Source organism: Pseudopipra pipra, chromosome 4, assembly GCF_036250125.1.
Source record: "Pseudopipra pipra isolate bDixPip1 chromosome 4, bDixPip1.hap1, whole genome shotgun sequence".
In the NCBI taxonomy this organism is placed as follows: Eukaryota; Metazoa; Chordata; class Aves; order Passeriformes; family Pipridae; genus Pseudopipra; species Pseudopipra pipra.
The window spans coordinates 60328711-60351901 of NC_087552.1; the positions used below are offsets into that span (position 1 = coordinate 60328711).

Genomic DNA, 23191 nt, shown 5'->3' on the forward strand with positions numbered 1-23191 from the left:
AGGGAGAGAACATGTATTATATTCATTAAATGAAAGTTTGATTTCATTGAACTTAAAATTATTCATGTGCTGTTAGCAAATGGTTTGAGATTTTATAACCTAGAGCATTTGCTGAATTCTGCTTTGTATTTTCCTCACAGCAATTGGAAGGACCCTCATTCCTCGTTATTTTAGCACTGTCTTTGAAGGAGGTGTAACAGACCTGTATTACATTCTCAAGCACTCAAAAGAGTCATACCACAACTCATCCATCACAGTGGACTGTGATCAATGCACCATGGTCACTCAGCATGGAAAACCTATGTTTACCAAGGTAACAGGGAAGACTCAATAAAGCATGTTGTTGGTTTTTGGTTTTCTTTTTCTTTTTTAGTGTGTATAAGGGTAAAAAATATTGGCTGTTGAATTTTTCTGGTAGACTGAGATTATTTCTAATATTGAAAACCCTTGAAGCCGTTTAATTACTGTTTTCTATATTCATTATGTGACTGGAAATTTCTGTGGGTATCTTCTGCAATTCTCCCAGAAAGATTACAAGAGAAGCTCATAATGCCAAGTGGCCAGAACTATCAGTTTTATGTGAATTAAATTCAGCCTGCCCATCTCCTTTTCTCTGGGCTTGATTTTAAAACAACAGTGAGATTTCACATTTCTGCTACCTACCATATGGGATGGTATGCATTACATTTGATACTTACCTAGTACAGGACTATAAATCTCTAGGAAAATAGTGATTTAATACAGTAGGATGCCAGCCCAAAGGGCAGTGAAGTCAGTGAAAGGAGTCAATTGATTTAAACATGCTCTGGATCAGGCAGTTAGTGAATATTCAATATTTGTAATTGATAGTGACTTATCTTCATGCATAGGCCACTTCTAGTCCTGTAATTAAACCAAGTACCATATATTTATAAGAAACAGTACAAAGAGTGGAAAATAAAAATTAAAACAAAAAATTCCCTTATATTAAAAAAAACAGTAAAATGTTTTTCAAAATGGAAGTGTCCCTTCTAAGACATTAACAGGAAAAAATGATTTTCCATCTTGTACCTGTTCATCTTTAACCTTTCCATGGAGAAAAGAACAAAAGTTGAAGGGGTAGCAGGAGAAGTTAGCTCATCCGTGTTGCCCTTGGCCCGCAGGACTGTGGAGATTTTAGTTTTAAGTCACTGGCTATTGACAGCATCATGACCAAGGTCCACATGGCTCAGGCTGTTTTAGTATGTGTGTGAGTCCCATCCCTTTGCGGAGTTTTCTTTGCCATCTTCCTGGCTCTTGGGGTAGGGCTCAAAGAAGAGGGAAAGGAAGCTGCTGTTGTGTGGTGCACTGGTGAGCCACAAAGTCTGTATTTAGTGGTGTCATTGTTCCAGGTCTCCCACCCCAGCCCCTGTGACTTATATAGACGTAAAAACAGATAGACAGAGAAGAGACCAGATATTCCTAGTTGCCCTTCTTTGCCACCTCACTGCTCATGAGGAGCTGTGAGTGCTGGCCATATCCACCCCCATGTGCAGGGGACATGGCAAAGGTACACCGTAGCTACTTTTCTGCTGAGAACCCTAAAGCCATTTCTGTGTCATTTCCCTTTATGTTAGCTTTAATGCAATATCAAATAAAAGGGGGTTGGTTTGGTTTTTTTACTCAGTAAATACAGAACACTTTTCTCAATTCAATTAGTTTATTATACTTATTATGGCAGCACATGACAGTGTTGTTATCTTGGAAAGGAGGTTAACATCCAGCAAGTCAAAGACAGACTAGCAGCATGATCTGGGCTGGGTGCCCACCTCCTGTTGGGGGGCCACAGTCACCTCCCATGGCACTGTCCTGCTAAGTGCAGTGGGTCTCTCTGCTGTAGCCCTGGCAGTGCTTCAGCCCTGATCTTTCTCTTGTAGATTCTGATATAAACATTTTTTGTCCCAGCAGCAAAATTCAGCTGGGGATGTGATTTGGATTTTAGGAGAAAAATTAGGAGTTTTTAATGCCTGTATGTTTAAAATTTGACAGTTAGTAACAGCAAATTTGAAATAAAACACAGTAATTGATAGAAAAGGGGAGAAAATATATTACTCTTTCAGAAATAAGTTGGAGCCAAATGTTGTCTCAGCTGTGCGTGTTTAACTTCTACCAGAGATACTGAGGGCACAGATCTTACCAAAGGTAAACTCCTACTGTCACAGCATCGCTGGTGGAACAAAGCAGACCTCCTGTAGTAAGCAGCACTGCAATGAACTGTGTAGCTCCTGAGATCATGTCTGAATTTGACCCCGTGAAACTACCATGGGGGTAGTTTTTAATGCAAAAATACAAACTCTTTCAGTTTTACAGACAAATTCTAAGCTGAAAATTCTAACCAACTTCAAACATAAGGGATTGAAACACCTCTCATTATGTACTGAATCAAGAATCCACAGAGTCAAGAATCCAATGTATTTTATTCATTTCAACATTTTGCTAGTTAGAGCAACTCACTGTATACTGCAGTGTTGGATGAATATGCAAAATGGCATTTCCATTTTTTTTCAAACAAATATGGCCAGAACATGCCTAGCAGTAAGAATATGAATAGTTCAGCTTGTCTTTAGAGGGTAAGAGGTCCTTGTAAAGTGTCACACACTTAAAAATTGTTTTATCAAGATATAAATAAACACTATAAATAATTTATAACAGTTCAATGGCATAAATAAAATGTGGTAAAAAACTGAAGCCAAGACCACCATGTTTGTTTACCTGGGAGATGCTCCATTTATTTTCCCAGGTAGAGGAAAGTTTTAGGAGTCCTCCTAAGTCTCTGTTTTCACTGTGTTTACTGACTCTCCAACTTTATGTGTAGGCAAACTGTTTTTCTGCAGCTAGCAATATTTATATTTCCCAATAGTTTGACTGAGGAGAGCTTTGCCTTCACCACTAAAGCAGTGAGCACCCCCTGTTCGAACCATTCTCTTCCTGCTCCCAGCAGCGGGGCCATCAGCTGGATTTTATAGGTGAAGCCCTTGAAACCCAGTGATTTTAATCCTTACTAATAATCTCAGGCACTGCCCAGATTTGTATAAGCTTTAGGCTTCTTTTCAAGCAACAACTCATGTTTGAGAAATAGTAGTTAATAAAGGGTGAAGACTTCTAAAGATATTTAGTGATAGGAGAGTGAGACTGTGAGCAATAAGGCACAGGACCAAAGTTGGTTTTCATAGGAACAAGCAGTTGAAATTCCTACAATTAATAAGTGCAGTGAAGGGGTTAAAAAGCTATTGGTTAGTTTGAGAAATGTTCTTTTTTAGTTTTTTCCTGGCCTAGTCTAGAGCAACCACGTGATACACTGAATGCCTGCCAGCCTCTTTCTTGTTGATCCTCCGGAGACCATCTGTGCTGGGGGCATTGATTAGAGTGTGTCTGCTGGGATTACATCTTTTCTGTTGCCATGCCAACTAATCAGCTGATTTTGGTTACCACAGAAACAAAATGTCAGAGCTCACAGTACGGTAACATGAATTCAGCACAACAGAAAATGTTTTCTTAATTGGAGACTCTTTTGATTTTTTGGATTCTATGTAAAAGGCAGCTTTAAGAAAAAAAACCCTTTTAAAATAAGAACTGTGCCAATTCTATTGATTAAAGCAATGTGTAAAATTCTGCTCTACATAAGGAAATTAAATTCCTTTATAAGATGTATAAATTTTTACCACTGTGATATGAGGAATGTGTTTCACTTTTTCTATTAAAATTTGTTAATGCCAGTACCTAAAACCTGTTAAGAGCTGAGGGGATTTGAGCTTAAGAGAAGAAATATTTGAAAAGCCACAGGTATTATTATAAAAAATTATTTTAAACTCGAAATATTTTCATGTTAACTAGTCAGTGACCAAGATCTTTGGCCTCAACATAGTTACATTAATACAAAGTGTTTTTCTTCAGTGAATCCTTACGTGTGTGCATGTCTACCTCTGTGTAATTTCTCATCATAGTGCAGGTGATGTGAATATCAAAATCAGGGTCAAATGACAAAATAAGACACATTAAAAATTTGAAGGTATCACTAAGGTGTGTTCAAAAAGGCAAACGAGAACCTGTTGCAAGATTCTCCTTCACAGGTCTCAGGAATTTGTCTGTATAGTATGCCTGTTAAAATTACCTACATGTTTTTACAGAAACAGCAAGGAAGAAAAACTATTATGATGTTAAGTGAACTGTTAACCAGAAAAGCCCCACACTGCCCAAGTGAGAGCTAGCCAAGCCTGAGCTGGGGCTTGTAAAAAGACTCAACAGACTCAACTGAATTTGGGATGGCTATTTTTCAATCAAATGCTAGCTGTATTAAAATTAAAGTTGCAGAAACCTTTTCTTTTGAAAGCCATTACACCCTGTTTCCACGATATCTATGTACCCTTAACTTGCAAGTTTACATCAAACAGGAGTTATGTCTAAATATCCAATTTAAAAAGAAATCAACAGCAATAGTAGTTTATTTTCAAATCAGACATCATTTACGATACTCCACAGTACTCCTAGTCAAGATACCCTACTGGGCTTGTATTTTGCACCTTAAAGGAGACCACAACCACAGTGTATTTTCCACATAAAATTGTGGACAGTTGTTTAAAAGTCCCCAGTAATTTATTCATTTTCGAGTAGTACCCACTTTCTGAATTTATTCCTCCCATATTTTCTGTTCCTTCTTAGACAAGACACATCACAAAGCTGCGTGAGCCATTTTCTGTGGAAGTAGCTCCATTGTCCTGGCTGAAACCTCTCCTCTGCTCCCCTCACTCTCAAACCTGCTTGGTTGATGCAGCTCATACAGTCTGATGGCAGGCACCCCACCTGGCTTTCTTGGAAGGGGGGATTAATAAAAGTAGATAAGAAATGAAAAAAAAAATAAACCCAAAACCAAAAATGAAACAGGACAAAATTCTTGAAAAAGACAAGAACACTTGGTAAAGACAAGGAAAAAAAATAGGAAAAAAATCAGATTTGGCCACAGGCATTCAGGTCACTGTGTAATACAACTGGACATGAAAGAAAGGTTTCTATGCCAGGCTGTTGTAAGGAAAGGGCAAGGTGCGGGAATGACTAGGAATGACTAGGAATGTCTGGTTCAACAACTTGCCATCAAGTGCACACAGTCGCACCACAGTCACCTCCACTGCGAGGTTCAGTCATTAATTAGCAGTAGAGAACTGTGAGGGAAAGGGAATTGTTGCAATAAATAAGATTTAGCACACAATATTCTATGTTTGTGAAATGCTATAAAATCTATAGCATTATAAGTTACTGTCTCTGAAGTAAGGCCAATGAACTAATTTTCCCACATTTGTTTTTTCCCCCCAAGAGAATGAGAAACAATTAATCTAGCAGAGATGAGCAATAGAATACTGTTCTGATATTTTTGAATGTTGTTTAACCGGTGATACAATACCATTGAAAACAAAATTCCTGGGAATTTATTTCATGCATTTTTTGTATTCTAGGTATGCACAGAAGGACGTCTTATCTTGGAGTTTACTTTTGATGATCTTATGAGAATAAAAACATGGCACTTTACTATTAGACAATACAGAGAATTAGTCCCACGCAGCATTCTAGCCATGCATGTAAGTAATCCTTTATTCATTTGACCTAATGCAAAGAGATGAGATTAGGTTTATGAAAAACTCCAGCAAATTTCACACCCAAGTCAATTAACTATAAATATTTTGGTTTGCCTGCAACTATGGCCATTTACAAGTCCTTTCATCACTCCCTTGCTCCTCAGTGCTCTAATATTGCCACTGTTGCTATGTTTTCATTCTGTTTTAGCATGTAATTTTCCTTTTAATCTCACTTGGTGGTCTGTATGATTTGGGTCCAAAATCTGTTCCTATTGATATGAACTACAGCAAAGTCAGTGAATTTTTATCATTGTAGGAACGAATTATATTTAGTCTTTAAATGAAGCAAACTGATGTTACCCTTGCATAGACAGAAGATAAGTAATTACCATATATTTACTTAGAAACCTTTAGAATTTTAATCCTGATCTTCTTTTTGTTCCACATTTCACGACTTTCTTTTGTAATTGAATGAGATCATACACAATGGAAATTAAAATATTAAATATTCTGCAAGTTGAAGTTAAAAAATAAAAAGGTAAATCATGGAGAAACAAAGAACATAATCTCATTGACACTTTCAGTTCTGCACCATAGAAGCATTCCTCCTAGTAGTACCCCCATAAACAAAATCAGTTGCAGGAGTATGTTTTTATAGAGGGTAAGAACACAGACCCAAAGATGTTCCCATATTTTGACATCAAGTTACTTAGATATCCATAGATAAAAATATATTCTTGGTGAGGAATTTTAAATAGCTTAAGCAGCCTGGACTTATTTCAAAGTCCTACTACAAGTCTGAAGAAGACATCTTCGAAAACCTGCCCCATCATTTCTGTCCCAGCGTTATCTGCTATTTTAAATGACTGATCAATTGAACTCTTCAACGGTATCCCATTAAGGGACGATGAAGATGGCCATAAGCGACATTATGTATTTAGGAGGCTTCTACAACTCAGAGTGGAAGCAGGTTAGCCAGAAACCAGCAGGTATTAATTTTAATAATGAGATTGATCTAATTTTACAGAGGAGGCTGGTCTCACTGGTAAAGCTCCTGGCTAGGGTCAGAGAAGGACAATACTCGCATTTTGCCTGTTTAATCCTGGGAAAATAACTTGGATCAGAAGTGTTCTCCAGCCTGTGCTTAATGTCACCTGCGTGATGAGCTCTGCTGAAGGTGCCTTGATGAGATCTTTCTGCTGCAATTTCTCACTCACAAAAAGAAAGCAATACCTTTTTTGTTCCTCCCTTTTTCTATTTAGTCTTCTGGGACTCCCAGCCAACAAATAGAAGGCTCAAAGTGTACTGCAATCCCCCAGGAAGCTCTTTGGTGGGGCCATGCTCACTTACATGACCAGACCTCCTAGGTCTATCTTTTGAATGGGCAGGGACCAAAGGAAGATATTGGAAAACAGTCTTTATTCTGCTCCTATTTTGTAAGGTTTTTATTTTCCTGTGCATACAGAGCTCTAGCCTACTACATAAATTTAGTATCAATGTGCAATTTTCCCATAGCATTGGCACTGCTTTTCAGAGAACCCTCCCTGTATTCCACTAAGGACATAGAAAAAACCAAAACGACAAAAAGCAAAGTGAAAATTCTTTTTTCCTTTGTTGTTTAGGCACAAGACCCTCAGGTGCTGGAGCAGCTGTCCAAAAACATCACTCGAATGGGTCTGACAAACTTCACCCTCAACTACCTCAGGGTAAGCATACCATAGCTGATGATTATTGTGAGCATTTTTTAAAAGTTACTGTTAGCTTTGAGTCAAGGTAATGAGAGCAGAGCCTTTGGTGGTCAGGTACAAAATTGACCTAACCCTTAATGAGGGTGAAGGAAAAACACAGGCACTGTAGTAGAGATGTAGCTGATAACAATATGCTGTTAAAAAGGCTACAAATTTTATTATGGAGTCCAAGCCATATTTGAGTAGCCCTGTTTTTTAACAGTCTTTTTTCTCAGTTTTGAATAATGGCTTTATTTTACTGTAAGCAAAACATTCCCACCATTTTTCCTTTCTGCTTCACTGTTCCTGAGAAAATGGCAGATAATTCTTATTAAAAACTGCCTGTATTCTCCAGCCTTTTCTACCTCACCACCTTTCCCAGACAGAGGCAGGGCTGAGGGGAAGCTCAGCTCCAGCCCTGTTTGCAGCAGTCCCTCAAAACAGTCTTCACTTCACATGCCTCTGGGAGCCTGAGCTTCCTCCTCAGCCTTGCGCTGAATCAAGTGTGTTTTTTACGATTAAATAATGCATTTGTTCCCATTGCTTTTTGACCCTTAAAGTGCATTCAAAGTTTGAATGTTTATTTTTATTTTTGAAAGTATTCCCCAGTGTGGGTTTACAATACATACACTGAAATACAGATTTGTAGAGTTCATATTTCAAGGTTAAAATTCAGATTTTTCCTATTTCTGGGCGTGCCATCAGTAGATAAAATGAGGCAAATTGCTTGATGATACACCAAGCTAATTTGGACGAGAGTATCTGGTTTTATTTCTTTTAATTGTGTGAGTCATTAATCAAGACACTTTTTAGAGATAACAATAACACTAGAAAATGCAGTTATTTTCAGCCTACTGTAGAGCTGTACTTCAGTCTATTTTTTAGCTGTACTTCACTCAGTTCTGTGAAACCTTTACTACCTTCCCTATGGATGGATGGAGTCCTATCCCCAGTGTGTCTTGAACTCCAGGGGAGACAGTGTGCAGAACTGAGATGTGTGGTGAGATTTCTCTCACTGTATCCCTACAGTTTATAAACAGCCTGTAGTTGTACTTACTTACTGTCCCAATAGGATAAGCCATTGCTGATTTTTGCTTACGTGGTGTTAGTGCAAAAGTTACCACTCAAATTATACCCTAAGTTGTGCAGGTCTGTTGTAGCGTAACTGAAAGAAGAATATTGTGTAAAACCTCGGAGGAATAAATAATACACTGCATTAGAATTTTTTCATGTGTAAATGTAAGAATGACACATTTACATAAAGCATATTGGATTCTTGTGGTTAGTTTAGTTTGTGGTTTGGTACAGAGAGCAGCCTCTGTGCTTTGGCAACAAGCCTACAGCCACACTGTCATTGTCACCTGGTGGGGCATCCTAGAGCATATTCTACAGAAAATCCCACTGGGAATTCCACCTCAGTCATGGCAAGTTTTGCTTTACACCCTAGTGGCAAACTGGGCAGCAAGTGGCTGGCTCAGGTACGCTGTTTCCGTGTTTTGTTTACAAATTGTCCAGTGGCACAAGGCACTGATCCTCTTCTGAGGTCTTTGATCCCCTTGGCACGAAGGGACACACTGTTGAGTGCTTAGGCTGACACACACCAGTTGCAGGACTCTGTAGCTGTCCTCCATGAGGCTTGGAGGGCCATGCTGGATTCTCAGCACTACCTCTATCACTGACCTCTTCTGGGTGCTTTGTGGTATAGTCTGTGATCGCTGAACGTGACAATGCAAATGACAGAGGCAGGATTCCTGTTAAGAGGCAGCTGGCATCAGGTACCAATGCTGCTACCTCTGTCAGCATCAAAAAGAAGCAAGAAAGGAAGAGGGGGAGGCAGGAAAAAAAAACTCAGAAGAAGAAAACTGGGATCAAGATAAGCACTAGGGAGATGACCAGTGAAGTGGAAGGGGATGAAAAGATGAAGTCTTACTTACTTTCTTCTTCCAGACCCAGACATTAGGTCTCTGGGTGCAAAGCTTCCTCTGACTCCTGCTGTGGTGATTCCAAGAGGAAATTTTTTTTTCCCAAGCTGATCTTTACATTTCTCTTTTTCTCGTAGTGAGGAATCGATAATTCTGTTCTTTTTTTCAGATGTTCAGCTCATCATGGCTTGTATTACATGCTGTATTTCCATTTTGATTTGCTTCTTTCCCAATTACTTTCCTCTGTTAATTTTAACACAAAAATCTTTTCTGAGGTCAGGACTGTAAAATCATGCACTAAAATAATGTGGTAAATGTACCTAGCTTTAAGGTGTTCTGCTTTGTGTTTTTTTAAGTCAGCATTTTATGATATTTTATTCAGTTTTCCCAGTGTTTAGTAATTAGCACTGTTACATCGTTTTGAATAAAGATCAGAAACTAAGCATAAAAATTATTTTCTTTTTTTTTTCTGCTGCACACAGCAAAGGCTTGTAATACTCATAAGCCAAGACTTCACTGATGGGTGGAATTAATCATTTTTATTCTCTAACGTGCACACAGCAGCAAGCTGTGCTGCAGTTTCTTTAAAGGAAGAATTTAAACCTGGATTTCAGATGGTTGTGATATAAAGGCAGAGCCTGTGTTTTCTGGACTCTAGACTTCACAGAATGCTAAATCATTGCTAGTTGGGATAATTGCAGTTGCTGGCATGTAAACCTCCATTCCTGAGTGCCACATGCCTGTAGAACCACAGCTTTGGATGTGAGCCCTGGTTTGTCTTCATTCACTCCAAGTAAAGCTGTCCAGCACAGAAGAACATTGATTTGTAAATCATATTTAATATGAATTTAAAATATATCTTCTTGGAACCTGGAAATGAAATGTTTTATCCTATGTCAATTGCCAAATGCTCTTTTTCTCTGTTTTCTCTGGCTCTGTATAAAACCATAGGCTTCCTTTCTTTCTAGTTACGAGTTTGTTTTTTTCCAGCATAATTGATTACCTCATCAATGGGGTCAGTGTACTTTGCTGTAGCTGCTGACTAGCAGTCGAATAGGCTGTCTCAGAAATAATGAGGTAAACACTGTAGGTTTAAAATTAGTATCAAGATTTTTAAAATGTAATTTCTCATCAAGTCATCAAGTAGTAGATATTAAGAACTATCAGATAATAAGGCCAAGACCTAGAGCCTAGTCTCAGTCAGTAGGAGTCCAGGAACAAACAGGAATCCTGTATGGAGTTTGAAGATGGAGATAACATTCAGAAGAACAGTTTCCATTGAGCTAGAATAATTCAGTCCCCCCCTGTTACCTTATTTTTTTCTCTGTAATTTTTTAGTTGCTGAGCTACTTTATTTAGATCTTCAGTGCATAACGGATTTGAATATACTCTAAAAACAATAGCTTTAGACTAGCAGCAGTATTCATAATTTGGAGCTTGGATATTTCTTGCATTTATTCTCCTAAAATTTCTGACATTATAAAAAAGTCAGCCCCTATTGTCAATTAGGCAGGACAACCTGGCATGAGCTTTGAAATACAGTTGTGTCTTGCCCAGCTGGTTTTCAAAATTTGTCTCTGCTTTCTTGCGCTGGCTGGGCTGGAGTGATTTCTTGGACCTCTACCCCAGATCTGTCTATTGCATCCTCCCCACACTGCAGTATGCTCTGGTAGCCATTTTATTGGTGTTAATGGAGTCAAATCTGCATCTGCCCTTTGCAAAGTTAGAGTTAGTGTGGCAGAGCACTCCTGCTCTCTGTCAGGACAGGTATGTAGGCAGGGGAATGCACACTTCCATTTCCCTTTACATCCTCTATGACTGTTAACCAAGGCTTATCTGAGCTACAAATTATCCAATTTGTTTTCTATATAAACCAATAATAAGGTGTTACTATTGCTATATAGTAACAATAGGACAATATTTTCTGAGTCCTCACTTTCACTAATTTAGTTCCTCACTAGACACTTTTGGATTTCTTTTGCTAGGAGAATTAATGTGAGTTATTTAATGGGACACAATTTTCTTAAGACACTACTTATATTGTAAACAAAAGCCATTTGTATGTATACCCATTGTGTACACAAAACTTTCTTTTGCACATGCAAAATAGACACATATGCAACAGTTTCCATTAATGTGCAGGGCAATTTGATTTTCTAAATATGGTTTCATGCACAGAAAAGATATGAGCTCAAATCATTTTGGAGCTATTTTGCTCCTAATATGTAACAGTTTATGACAGCTGTCTGGTCAGTATTTTACAGCTGTTGGTGTATCTTCAGTGAAGAAGAAGAAAGTTTACATACGAGCATGTTAACGATGCAGTTAGTTACCTGGGGGATAAGAAATGCTATATTTATAGTCACTCATGCCATATGAATTAATTTCCTTTTGCAAGTTACAGTATGCCATCATCTTCTAAGTTAATCATCATGCATTGTGTTTCCCACAGAGGCCCAACCACATGCAGTGCACAGGATGACTAGCCCTCACTCAGTAGTGAGTGCTTCAGTGCTACTGCTTTTCTGCCATTCTGCCATTCTGGAAGTGGTGGATTCACCATCCCCACAAGTATTTAAAAGACTTCTAGAAGTGGCACGTAGGGACATGGTTTAGTGGTGGCTGAGGGGTCAGCTAGGGGGAGGTGGCCATTCTTAGAAAACAAGGGTCTGATTTTGCAGAGCAATTAGGATTTCACGTTGTCCCAAATACTAATAACAGAACTATTGCTGTTGGCTGTAGTCTGATGTCTCAGGCTAGCTATAGCTATATAGTTGAAAAAGGAGCAGATGTTGTTTCTGGGAACACACTGGTGAAAATGTTTTTTCCATGACTGAGTACCACAGTAAGGCTTGGGAGCAGGGGCAGTTTGTTAAAGCACCATTGGGTTACTCTGAACTTACTCTTTCTGGTTCTGCAGTCCCCTGCTTCATGCTTCTGCCATGTTTCTGTGTCTTCAGTAGCTATAAATGAAGTCCTACACCTGGCAACTTCATTTACTCCATGCTGTGCACTGACTGGGGGGTGTTGGGTAAACAGAGTATGTGTTCATGTAGCAAGATGCTATATCCTAATGGATGTGAATAAGTTCTATTAAGGGTTCACAAGCACTCAAAGGAGAGGGTTTGGATCATTTAATCATTCCAGAGATTTTCATATGAAAGCTGTCAAAATTTTAAAGAATCCTCTGAACTGTAGATGCTGAAAGCAGACACAACATTTTCTAGAATTAGTTCCTAATAAATGATGGAATTTTTCAATCTAAACCAATCCAACTTGGGTCAGTTTTCCCCAGGAAAATGCAGTCAAAACCAGAGGATTCACACAGAAGGATTCAGATGACTATAGCTGGCTATCCATAATCTATTTCTGCCAACTATAATTAGTTGTTAGGTTTTCACTTTTTTAATAAAGACACAGAACGGTTATATCGAGAGTTACTGCATCATAAACATGAAAGATCACATAAAATGATACAGTAATTTTTTTAACAAAGAAATCATCAAGATGTCATGAGTGGGACAAGAGAACAGAAATCAGAGAGTTGCAGAAGATAGGACAGGTAGAGAATGAGGCACCAACTTAGAAATGTTCTGAAGAGAAGGTAGAATCTGAAGCAATCTCTGTTAGAACATTCATATTGTTAGAAATAACAGTGGTGTGCTTTTCATCCATTGATTTCTAGCATTTTGCTAAAACAAATGGGAAAATTATGGCACATGAGAAGCAAAAAAAAAAAAGATGGAGGAAACCCAAGAGCATTTAAAAAAATCAGACAGTAATTTTAAACCACACTTTGGAGAGTATAGTGAGCTGGTACAGTAGTGTCCACTTCTGCTTCTCCTGACTTGGAAACGGATTTTAGTGTCTGTGTATATCAGGAATTTCAGAAGTCAGTGAAAAGTGGGGAATGGGAACAGAGCAGAAGAAACAAAAGATATAAGAGAACGAACTGGGATTTTAGCGTAAATGGCATATTTTGCCAGTATTCTGGAGATGGTAACAGCCAGTCATAGAATTATAGAATCACAGAATCAGCCGGGTCAGAAAGGACCTCTGAGATCATCAAGTCCAACCCTTGGTCCACTCCGCTGTGGTTACTAGACCATGGCATGAAGTGCCACATCCAGTCTCATCTTAAAAACCTCCAGCAATGATGAATCCACCATCTCCCTGGGCAGCCCATTCCAAAGCCTGATTACGCTCTCTGTAAAGAATTTCTTCCTAATATCTAACCTAAACCTCCCCTGGCAGAGCTTAAGACCATGCCCTCTTGTCTTACTGACAAGAGTCAGCTGCCTGGGAGAAGAGACCAACCCCCACCTGGCTACAACCTCCTTTTGAGTGAGTTGTAGAGAGTGATGAGGTCTCCCCTGAGCCTCTTCTTCACACAAAGAGCACTACGAGGCTCATGGGTATCAGTTAAGTAGAAAATGTGTGTGTCTATGAACACAAGCTGGCTACCATGCCCACTGGACAGACAAACTCACATGACCTTTGAAATAAAATTAAGGTCTGGACTAACGAGAATGGAAGGATGATAATCAGTGATGTGAGTCCTTGAAGCATCCATGGGTAAGAAATCAGAATGAAGTTATGTTGGAGCAGTTTAAAATTAAAAATGTCAGAAGGGTAAAAGGGAGAAAAAGAGAGACAAAGACAAAGCACTAGTCATACAAAAACAAGCTGCAAGATTTGAAATAATAATGTTATTTCAGAAAAGAAAAAAGATGAAATAAAAAGTCCAAGAACACAGCCAGAGGCTCTCTTTTTAGAAGACCAAATTAAAGCTTGGACTAGTATGCAGTGCCGTCATAAATAATAATAACTATTAATTAAGTTTAGGAATGAGACCTGCAGAGGTACAATTTGTATGAAGACCTGAAAATGCCAAAACCAGCTTCTTGTTCAAAGCAATGAAAACAGCAAAAAATTTAATTAGTTGTTTAATATTGAATATCCATGGGTATTTGGTGCAAATTGTTATGCAGGGAGGAGTGGGTGCTCAGGAGAGGTCAAGAAATAGGCATTAATGCAAAGCTGGTGGTTCAAATCTTTGTTCTTGGAAGGAGTTGGTTTAGAATCTGAAATATTTATAATGCAAAGCTTATGGCAGCCCTAAGGTTTGCTCTTCATCTGGAAAGGTAGTCCTATAGCCCACTCACTCATATTTTTAATCTTCATAAAGATAATTTCATGGTCTATTGTGATAGCACAAGCAACTAGTTTTTTAAATAATTTTCTATATGTAGTTAACTTTACTGGTTAGCCTGCTTATCCCTTCCCCTTCCTTTGCCACTCTTTCTGTAGGTAAAACAGCATTATTGCTTACCTCTCTCTGCTCAAGAGACTTTCTTTCATGCATCTCAAAATGCATATCTACATATGTTGGAGGATTTCTTTGGACTCTTGAGATTGATCCTATTTCTAAGATGTTCCTGAAAATCTCTTATCTTTCTTGTGTTATACCCTGATCCTTGTCTTTATGGAGGATACCTCCCCACTTTGTCACTTCAGTCTGTCCATATACTTCCACTTTTTAATTTGTAATCTTGCCATTTTATATTCACAACAGAAACCCTAAATACCAAAATCTGGCTCTAAGCAGTAAAATAGTTTAAAGACTATTAGACTGGGTTTGTGTGGGTTTTAGAGATTGGCACACACAAAGCTAAATTTGTCTTGCAGTCACCTCCCTGTAAGCACTGATGGAGCCAGGTCAGGAGACTGATCTGGTGAAAAAAAATTAATCTAATCCTTTCCACCTAAATTATGACCATTCTTATTAGCTCCCCAAGTACTACTTGTGCTGGGCACACAAGAGCACAGAAATATGGATTTGTACCAACTGGCACCTGTCTTGAATTCAGACCTCATCTCCAAATTTGCCAGCACTGATACAAGAAGACAAGAAAGTGCTGGGGAATCCTACAGATTAAGTACAATTCTGTAAAGCTGTAAATTTTCCTTTCTTACTTCTGGATCTGAAACATTGTGTTGATTGTGTCTGACCTATTATGGTTTCACACTGCTATAAATGTGTTCACTTCATTAGAGTGACTACTGACTTCCAGTGATAGAATTCAGAGTAGACTCTTGCTCAGAACAGATTACCTTAACTGACAAAACTAGAATTCAAAACAAAATAAGCAGAAAGAGAAAAGTTTGATCTTCTGCATTGCTTCTGAGTGAAAACCAAAATTTTATATATATATGTATGGTTATAAATGGAATATCCATTTTTGTAGGTATTCTATGAACCATACTGTTTAGTAACTTTGCAATTAATTGCCAGTATTCTCCATCTGTACTAACCTGTTGGAAAACTTCAGTAAACTTGTTCACTGCTGTATATACACATAAATGAATACTGGTGTCCATCAGTTAATGTGCAAATCTGTGCATTCCTTTTGATTTCCAGGCATACCTTCTCTTGATATTAAAGGGAGTATCAACAGGTGTACAAACTAATAAACAGAAGCCCACGATTTTGTGTTCACCCTGCCTGAGACAGACCCACAGGATGTAATGAGGAAAATCTCTAGGCAGTGTCAATGAGCAAAGGTGCTGGACCAGACCTGTACTGGTGCACAGATAAGGCTTGTGAGCAGAGTGCAGGGAGAAGACATTATCAGAATTATAGCACAGGATTCATCTAAATTGTGTCATTTCCAGTGCTGTGTTCTGCATGGCTAGAAAAACTGTGCTATGTTAAATATTCCTTCCTACTCCGAATTGCTTCCTGTGCCCTCTTACCTTTTCTACTTGGTGTTGGTGCCTCACCATTACTCGTAATAAGGCAGTTTGTTAAACAAAGATCCAGTTCAACATCCATTAGAGTCAATGGATATATCTCCTTTGATCCAAATGTCATCTCAGAGTTTTTCATTTATTCAGAGGTCTTTTATACACATAAAATCCAATTTATTGAAATTAATTTCTCCATTCCTTTAGGCGGTTTTAGCCATGAAAATGCCATGCTTCATGAACAACAACAACAACAAATGGTTACTTTTATTGCTTTTTTTGTTGTTATTTTGTTTTGGAGTTTTGTGACAAAAGAAAATTAACTTGATTAACCACAGACTATATAGTTCTTAGGTGAGCCCAAATGAACAAATATCAGCTTGGGAATCTGATTTGAAGAAAGGGTTTAAGAATAGAAAAGAATGAAGGAATACAAAAGAAAAGAGCTTTCATAGCAGAACAGAGAATTTTCTCATTTTATTAATCATTCAGGCAAAACTTAGAGCTGAGTTAATTAAAGGACTGTGCACCATTTCTACCCAAGATATGATTTTACATTAAATAAGTATAAGCCACATGAAAACAAAACCCACAGCAGTATTCCCTAGCTGAAATTTTATAGCATCTTGTTTATAAAGCAAGGATTGGACCCAGTCATGCTGGATCAAAATCTTAAAGAAAACAGAAGCACTGTTTAAACAGAATGGTATTGGTGATGAGGCAGAGATCACAGTACTCTCTGGAGCAGACCTTGTCTCATTCTGGTGCTTTGCTGCTTCAGCTTCATCAGGAGTATTACCAGTGTATACCACAAGGTAATGTAGATCTCAAGGCTATAAGAAAGCAGAGGTTTCTTTCTAGGGAGTTACCAATTTTATTCAAAGTAATGAAATTTAAAATGGAATAATCTTTTGATAGTGATATGCAAAGGAAGGAAGGAAGTAAATTTCAGTCTTCTAAACACTACATGAGACCTTTTCACTGATTAGCTTTTGACAAGTTGTATTAGAGCTATGGTGTAATTTGAAATATTATAGTCTATTTAATAGCAAGTTTCTATTTTATAAATCTCCCAACATCCTGTTGGTATTCTAGTGTATCCTGGGATGCCTTACTGATTTTCTTTCACGGTGTGTGAGATGAGATGTTCAGCCTTACAAAGGAGACCATGTCATATATTCTATTGATAAGTGCCCTTGAACAATGTAATTTTAAAAATGAATTAATTTTATTAAAATAATTGCAGTAAGAAACAGGACATGAAATACAGCTTTCTCACTATTATAGTTAAGAGTGTAAGGAGAATGACAAATGATTCAGAACAAAATGTATATTCTCAGAGTCTTTCAATGTTATCACCAAAATCATATCCATGATACTTTTTGTTTCTTTTCTGCACCTTCTTGGTGTCTAATTGTATTTTGAAGACCATCTGGTCTCTTTATTTCTCAGCTTCCTCAAATTCTTTCTAGTTTAATGTATGGATAAGTTGATTCTTGTGGTCTTATTTTAATATTTAGATTCCTACTGTGGACCACTTTGCTACCTGAAGTAAGTTTTCTGTTGCCATAATAAATGGTAAGGAAAATTTCTGCTTTGAATCACACAAGTATACAAGCTGGAATAACATCTCAAAAAGTAGTGACCTTCCTCCAGAGTGACATAAGCGGGTGCAAAGTTTCTCCCATGGTATTTATATATTTCATTACCTTTAGAAATACAAGGCATGAACACTATCAGACTAATCACAGCAGCAAAGGGCATGTGGACACTGTCATAGTCTGACCTCCAAGGCTTGCTCCCAAGCCTCTGCTATCGGGCCAGTTCTGCTGAGATCACAGGGAGCAGCCAAGCAGTTCTCAAGACTCTTCTGAGTACAGATCCAGTTTAGAGGGAAAAGGCTGCCTCCCTTATGGACCAAAAAAACCATAAAAAGACCACAAAGTCTTCAAGAGCTGTCTTTTTCTTTTTCACTGACACTGCAGCAGGGATTAGAAATTAGAAATACATGAAGCAAGAGGAAAAGCAGCAGAAAGAAAATCTACCCACATAAGCCAAAGCACTGTAGCCCCCAAGGGGACTTGAGAATGATGCTGTCTATGAAGATGCTATCACTTCTCTACTTACACTGTCCTCCCACATTTCTTGCATCAAATTCTGTTAAAGACCACTTCCTTAAAGAGGAAAGAAAATCAGATAAATCATTGAAAGGATCTAAATATAAAACAAAATACTTTTTCAATAGTGATTGGTTTGGAGCGATATTTTAGGCTTTTTTTGTCTCCATTTCCTTGAAGTAAAATTAAGGAAAGCAGTGTTTTTTGATACCTGCTATAAAGGCTGTTACTGGTCCTTGATAATACCTTTGTGTAAGTGGAAGTTGTGGCTGTACTTCTCAAGATGGATGAATCATGTCAGCTTTTACCCCAACTCATATTCTCGTATGAACCTAAAGGGAGCTTACATTTTTAACTTCCAGTGTTTGATTTCATTGTTCGAAGTTTTTTTCTTTTTTTTCTTAGTTTCTTTCTGAACAAAAATTAGATTAGAAAGAACTTCAAAGGATATCAGCTGCAAGAGGGTTGTTGATTTCAGTAGAATTATACCAAGGTATAAAAAAATCAGGTCAAAACAGGGGGAAAAGAAGAGAAGTAAATGCATTTAATATTCTTCAGGCTTGCTTTGACAAAGCATTTAAAAGTTGATCTGCTTACATTTTTCTCACACTTGTTTTTTTGGGTACATGAATATATGCTTTCCCAAACAATTAATACAATTCGTCTTTGCTCAGCTTTCAACTAGTAAGGCTGGAATCAAGTTCTTGAGACAGTGTCTGAGGTTAGTTATGGATGCAGTTCAAAGAGCTATTCGTCTATATCTGTAATCATGGAAGGTGATGTATATAAAGGAGAAAACAACCATTTGTCATCATAGTCTAGCTTAAAGATGGTCCATGCCTTAGGAATAAGGCAATATGAGCAGTTCTTCTCATTAGCTACTTTATTCCAATCTGCAGGAGCTGTTAGAAGCATCCATTTACTAACACTCAACTCTCTGTGTTTTAATAAATACAGCTGTGTGAATCTATAGAATATCATAGGAATTGACATTGTGCAGAAAACACCTTTGGTGATGAACAATCAACCTTCTGCTTGGCAGAGCTCTAAAAAATTAAACAAAACCCAGAAGGGATTAATCTATGATTATTTTGGGGGTTTTTGCTTATCATATAGATATTTTGTATGAATATAAAATTTTGTGTTTTCCTCAGTTTAGTTGGAAAAAAACACCCCTATAATTGTTGGCCGGTTTAGGCAGTGTGTTACTGTGGCAATGGGAAAGTCTAGGGAGTGCATCTGTGGTTGGTTATCAGTGTTAAACACCTTGAATAAATTGCATAGCATCAGAAAAACCAGATGACTTCAGCCATCCAAAAAGTACAAGAAAATACATTGCCTGCAGCCTCTTGCAGCTATTATAAAATGGAAATAATTATGGAGAGGGGAAAAAAGTTCATCCATGTACATTTGCTATAGTATATGTCCATGTCAGCATTGAAAATGTGCCTGAAAGTTCTAGCATAGTAAAGCCATTTCCTATAATGAATTTTGTTATGCCTTCTCATTTTCTGTGGACTCTGAAAGTCTAGATCTACCTGCACTCCCATTATCACAGTGTCTGATCGTTTTGCCTTTTTTTTTATTCAAGCAATATTGTTATAAAAACCTTTATATCCACTGCACAGTTGAGGAGTTTAGGATGCTTAGAAGGACATAAAGCCACAGTCAGACTTTGTGGCTTCACTGCAGCCTTCAGCTAGAGGCTTATCTTTTTAGATTTCATTGCTTAGGACACCACAGGCATCTGTGCCATCCTGTTTTCAGCCAGCCACTCTGTTGTTTATTTTTACAGCACAGCATGAGAGGCGGTAGGTGATGCCCGGCTTTATCTGGTATTCCAGAACCCTTGCCCCAAAGTCGTGACATATGGGTCAATATTCTCCTTAGCCTGAGGGAGTTCAAAGCCCTGTGTGCTGATACACCATGAACATGCTAAAAAAATAGTGGGTGCTGTGAGCAACCTATTGAGGCTGGGCCATTATGCAACTAGGAGGACATGGTTCCCTGGGTCGGAAAAGGAGCCTGATTGTCTCAGCTGACAGGGAGCATGGCTGGTTAAGTATGAGGACCTTTCTTCTCTAGTCTGCTCTCAGGATTCTTTTTTTTTAATTAAAGAATCACTGAACAGCAGGTTGGAGTGAAGGTGTTAGCGGTTGCTCCTCTGTGTACTCAACTTGTACTTCTGTATACTTAAGCTCATTTGTCTATTCAAACCCCCAGATTAGGTTCATCCTTGTAAACAGCATCCAGTGGTGTTCTTGGGTATCTGAATGGAATGGCTGTACTCTTTTAGAGCTGTTCCTGCCTGCTTTACTGACTCTCAAAGAATTCCTCAGCACAGTTCAGGAGCTAGCATGATAATAGAGTCCACTGCTGGGAGGGAGTTTGTATGTGGTCTTCTGTCTTGGTGCATGAGAAGGCTCAACTTTATGAAGGTGGGACATTCCTTGCCAGTTGGCCTCACTGCCACAGAACTGTACTGGCACATTTCATTTACCTAGGTTTCTTGGCTTTAGGGGACTTAAGCATATGAATTCTGAATTGTCTGAGTATGTGCCAGGCTCACCTCAACCAAGGTAGGTGAAAGACAGGACTTTTATGGCTCATACTCTTGAAGTTGAATATTTAGATGCTGGGATAGTTTTTTTTCTGATGTTCCCTTTAGTGCTAAAACTGTAGTCACAGACCTAGAATGAGCTTGAAGACCAGCTCTCCTATTTTTTTCCCTGATATCATTATCAGCATTTCATTTGGCTTTTTTCCCCATATTAACAGAAACACATGCTTGTGTGTATCTCTCTGTCACAGGAAAATGCTAAATACTGTTCTGAATACTGGGATCACAGTAGGTAATAACACTTTTCCCTGTCAGCTAGCAGAAGAAATGGCAGTCTCTTTTTATTCCACTCCCATATACGCTTCCAGAAGTGAAAGAAACTTGCCTCTGTGGAAGAGGCCAGCCTAGACTGGAAGCAGGCGTGTAGAGCCAAGCATCAAAGTGTCCAACTGGTACATAACAGAACACATTCCGTTATGTGAGGACAACTCCTGGATGCTATGAAGAACCTGTAACACCTGGAAGTGTGTGTCTGGGTACACAAAATGGGGCTAAAATCTGGGGAAAAAAAAATAAAACAGCTTTTCTTGGTTGTCTCTAGTCCTTACATGTCTGTCTGAGTAAAGAAAGAATTTACCCTTTGATGTCTTCTGTTAGTGCTGCAAAGTCAGGCAGCTTGCACAGATTACAGGGGTTCTTCCTTTCTGAGTCGCATTTTACAACACAATTGTTAAGTGCCAAGTGCAGTGTTGATATATGAAACAGAAGGAACACAGCTTGACTTTCAAACTCTAAGCAAGAGTTTGCAGTACTAGCAATTAGGAAAAAGATATTTTTACACATAAACTGAAAGTCTTATCTGAAAATCACGGAGATAATAATCTTGGGACCTTATGACGTTATTTTACCAAGACACAAATTAAGTATAACAGCAGTTTGAGGACATTGTTGTGCAAAACTTTGCACAAAACTAGTAATAGATCAGCTGGTCTGTTTTTAAAAGGAGGGAAGGAAGACTATTTATTTTCCCCCAAAGGAACTGCTACAAAGCTATTTTCCTTATCAGAAGAACACCTTTTTCCTGTATGTTATCGCTGACATTTGTTCTTTATAACCTGATGAGGGCAGGTGGAACACCATGGGAATGAGTAATTGTTGATTTGATATAATTTTAACTTTTGTTTCAAGCCTGCACATGCGGTTGGTATTTTGCACCTTCATTTTGCTTATTGTTAACCCTGAGCTATTTTGTAGTCAATAATAGGGAAAAAAGATAGTGGTTCTTTTTACTGCTAGACTGTTAGGTGGCTCAAAGTCTTTTCTAGAGGCCGTGCAGAGTTTCTATATATTTTTTCTTCTGTGACCAGCAGAGAGAGTTTCTTAATCTTCCCACATAAAATGGTAGGGAGCGTTCATGATTTAGGTTTTTCTCTGAATGTCTGATTAAGACCTCTTACGCATCTCATAACAAGCACACAGTGGTCTTCCTTGTTCAGGGACTTGGTGTGCTGATGGGGTGAAGCAGCACAGTGTGGCCGTGCCTGCTGCCCCAGGTACTCAATGGACGTGGCAGTCAGCTGGGTGCTGCCCACCTGGCAGCTAGGCACTAGCTGACCTTTCTGCCTAAGGGAATGTTGCAGGAATTCCCCCCAGAATGATTTTTTGACATGGTCATGCCCAGAAGATGGGCTTTCCTCTGTCAGATGTAAGGGTCTATGCAAACCTGTTACTCCACTGATCAGTGGTATTGGCGTAGGGATTGATCATCTTCAGAGTGGATGCAGCGTTGTGCATGCAGTAAAACCCAGCGACTGGGAGAAAAGCTTGTCCATCCTCAGCTATGGCCATACTCTGCCCATGGCCAGCCTGTTTTAATTTGCCTTCTCGGCATGTAATAAGTATTGGGAGACGTGAGGTTACAAATGATCAATATGGAAAGTAAAGCCATGAAAATTAAAGATTTAGTCTTATCTGTGCCCAGTGCTGCCTCTTCCCATCCTGGAATGAACCCAGGTGTTAAATTCTGAGTACAGAATGCAAGTTGTAGTGTAGGTTGTAGACTCTGATACAGTCTCTTGAATCTTAAATGGCTGAACAACCATAGTCTTTTTGCATGCCCCTAGTACTTTACATAGTACTGCAATACCAAGCCCTAGATGAAGGTGAGTTCCCGCTGTTGCTACTTTTCCAGGATTGGGGTTAGCTTCTATCAATAAGAAAAAAACTGCTTTGGCTCAACCTGCCAGTTAAATGTCCATTCTTTGGATTTGGATCAGGAAAATGGTTCTTCTAAATACCCCTTTCTCTTCTTCATCATACTTGGCTGCTGGGAAAACTAGAAAACAAATAAAAAGAAAATTAAATGCAATATAAAACTAAATGCAGTTTTCTCTATCGTCATCTCTCCTGGCTTCTGGCCAAAGAGATTTGGTCCCCAGCTGTTATATCATCTTAGTCATGCTACCCAGCCACAGTGGAGTAAGGGTGATCCCCAAGATCTCCTCTAAGTCAGGACCTGAGAACCACAAGCCTC

The 23191-nt window shown here is 38.6% G+C and overlaps 1 protein-coding gene and 1 long non-coding RNA gene across 12 annotated transcripts in view; one reads left to right on the forward strand and one right to left on the reverse strand.

Annotated features, from left to right (window-relative positions):
- Positions 1 to 23191, forward strand: part of LDB2 (LIM domain binding 2) — a 221027-nt gene that overhangs the window by 167100 nt on the left and 30736 nt on the right. For all 9 annotated transcript variants that reach the window (XM_064653166.1, XM_064653165.1, XM_064653167.1 and 6 more), the window contains exons 3-5: positions 141 to 313; positions 5466 to 5588; positions 7208 to 7291. In XM_064653166.1, the coding sequence (XP_064509236.1) occupies positions 141 to 313; positions 5466 to 5588; positions 7208 to 7291 (380 nt within the window). The remainder of the gene's footprint in view (positions 1 to 140; positions 314 to 5465; positions 5589 to 7207; positions 7292 to 23191) is intronic.
- Positions 16216 to 23191, reverse strand: part of LOC135413444 (uncharacterized) — a 106241-nt gene continuing 99265 nt past the window's right edge. For all 3 annotated transcript variants that reach the window (XR_010430236.1, XR_010430235.1, XR_010430238.1), the window contains one exon: positions 16216 to 22993. This is a non-coding gene — a long non-coding RNA (uncharacterized LOC135413444). The remainder of the gene's footprint in view (positions 22994 to 23191) is intronic.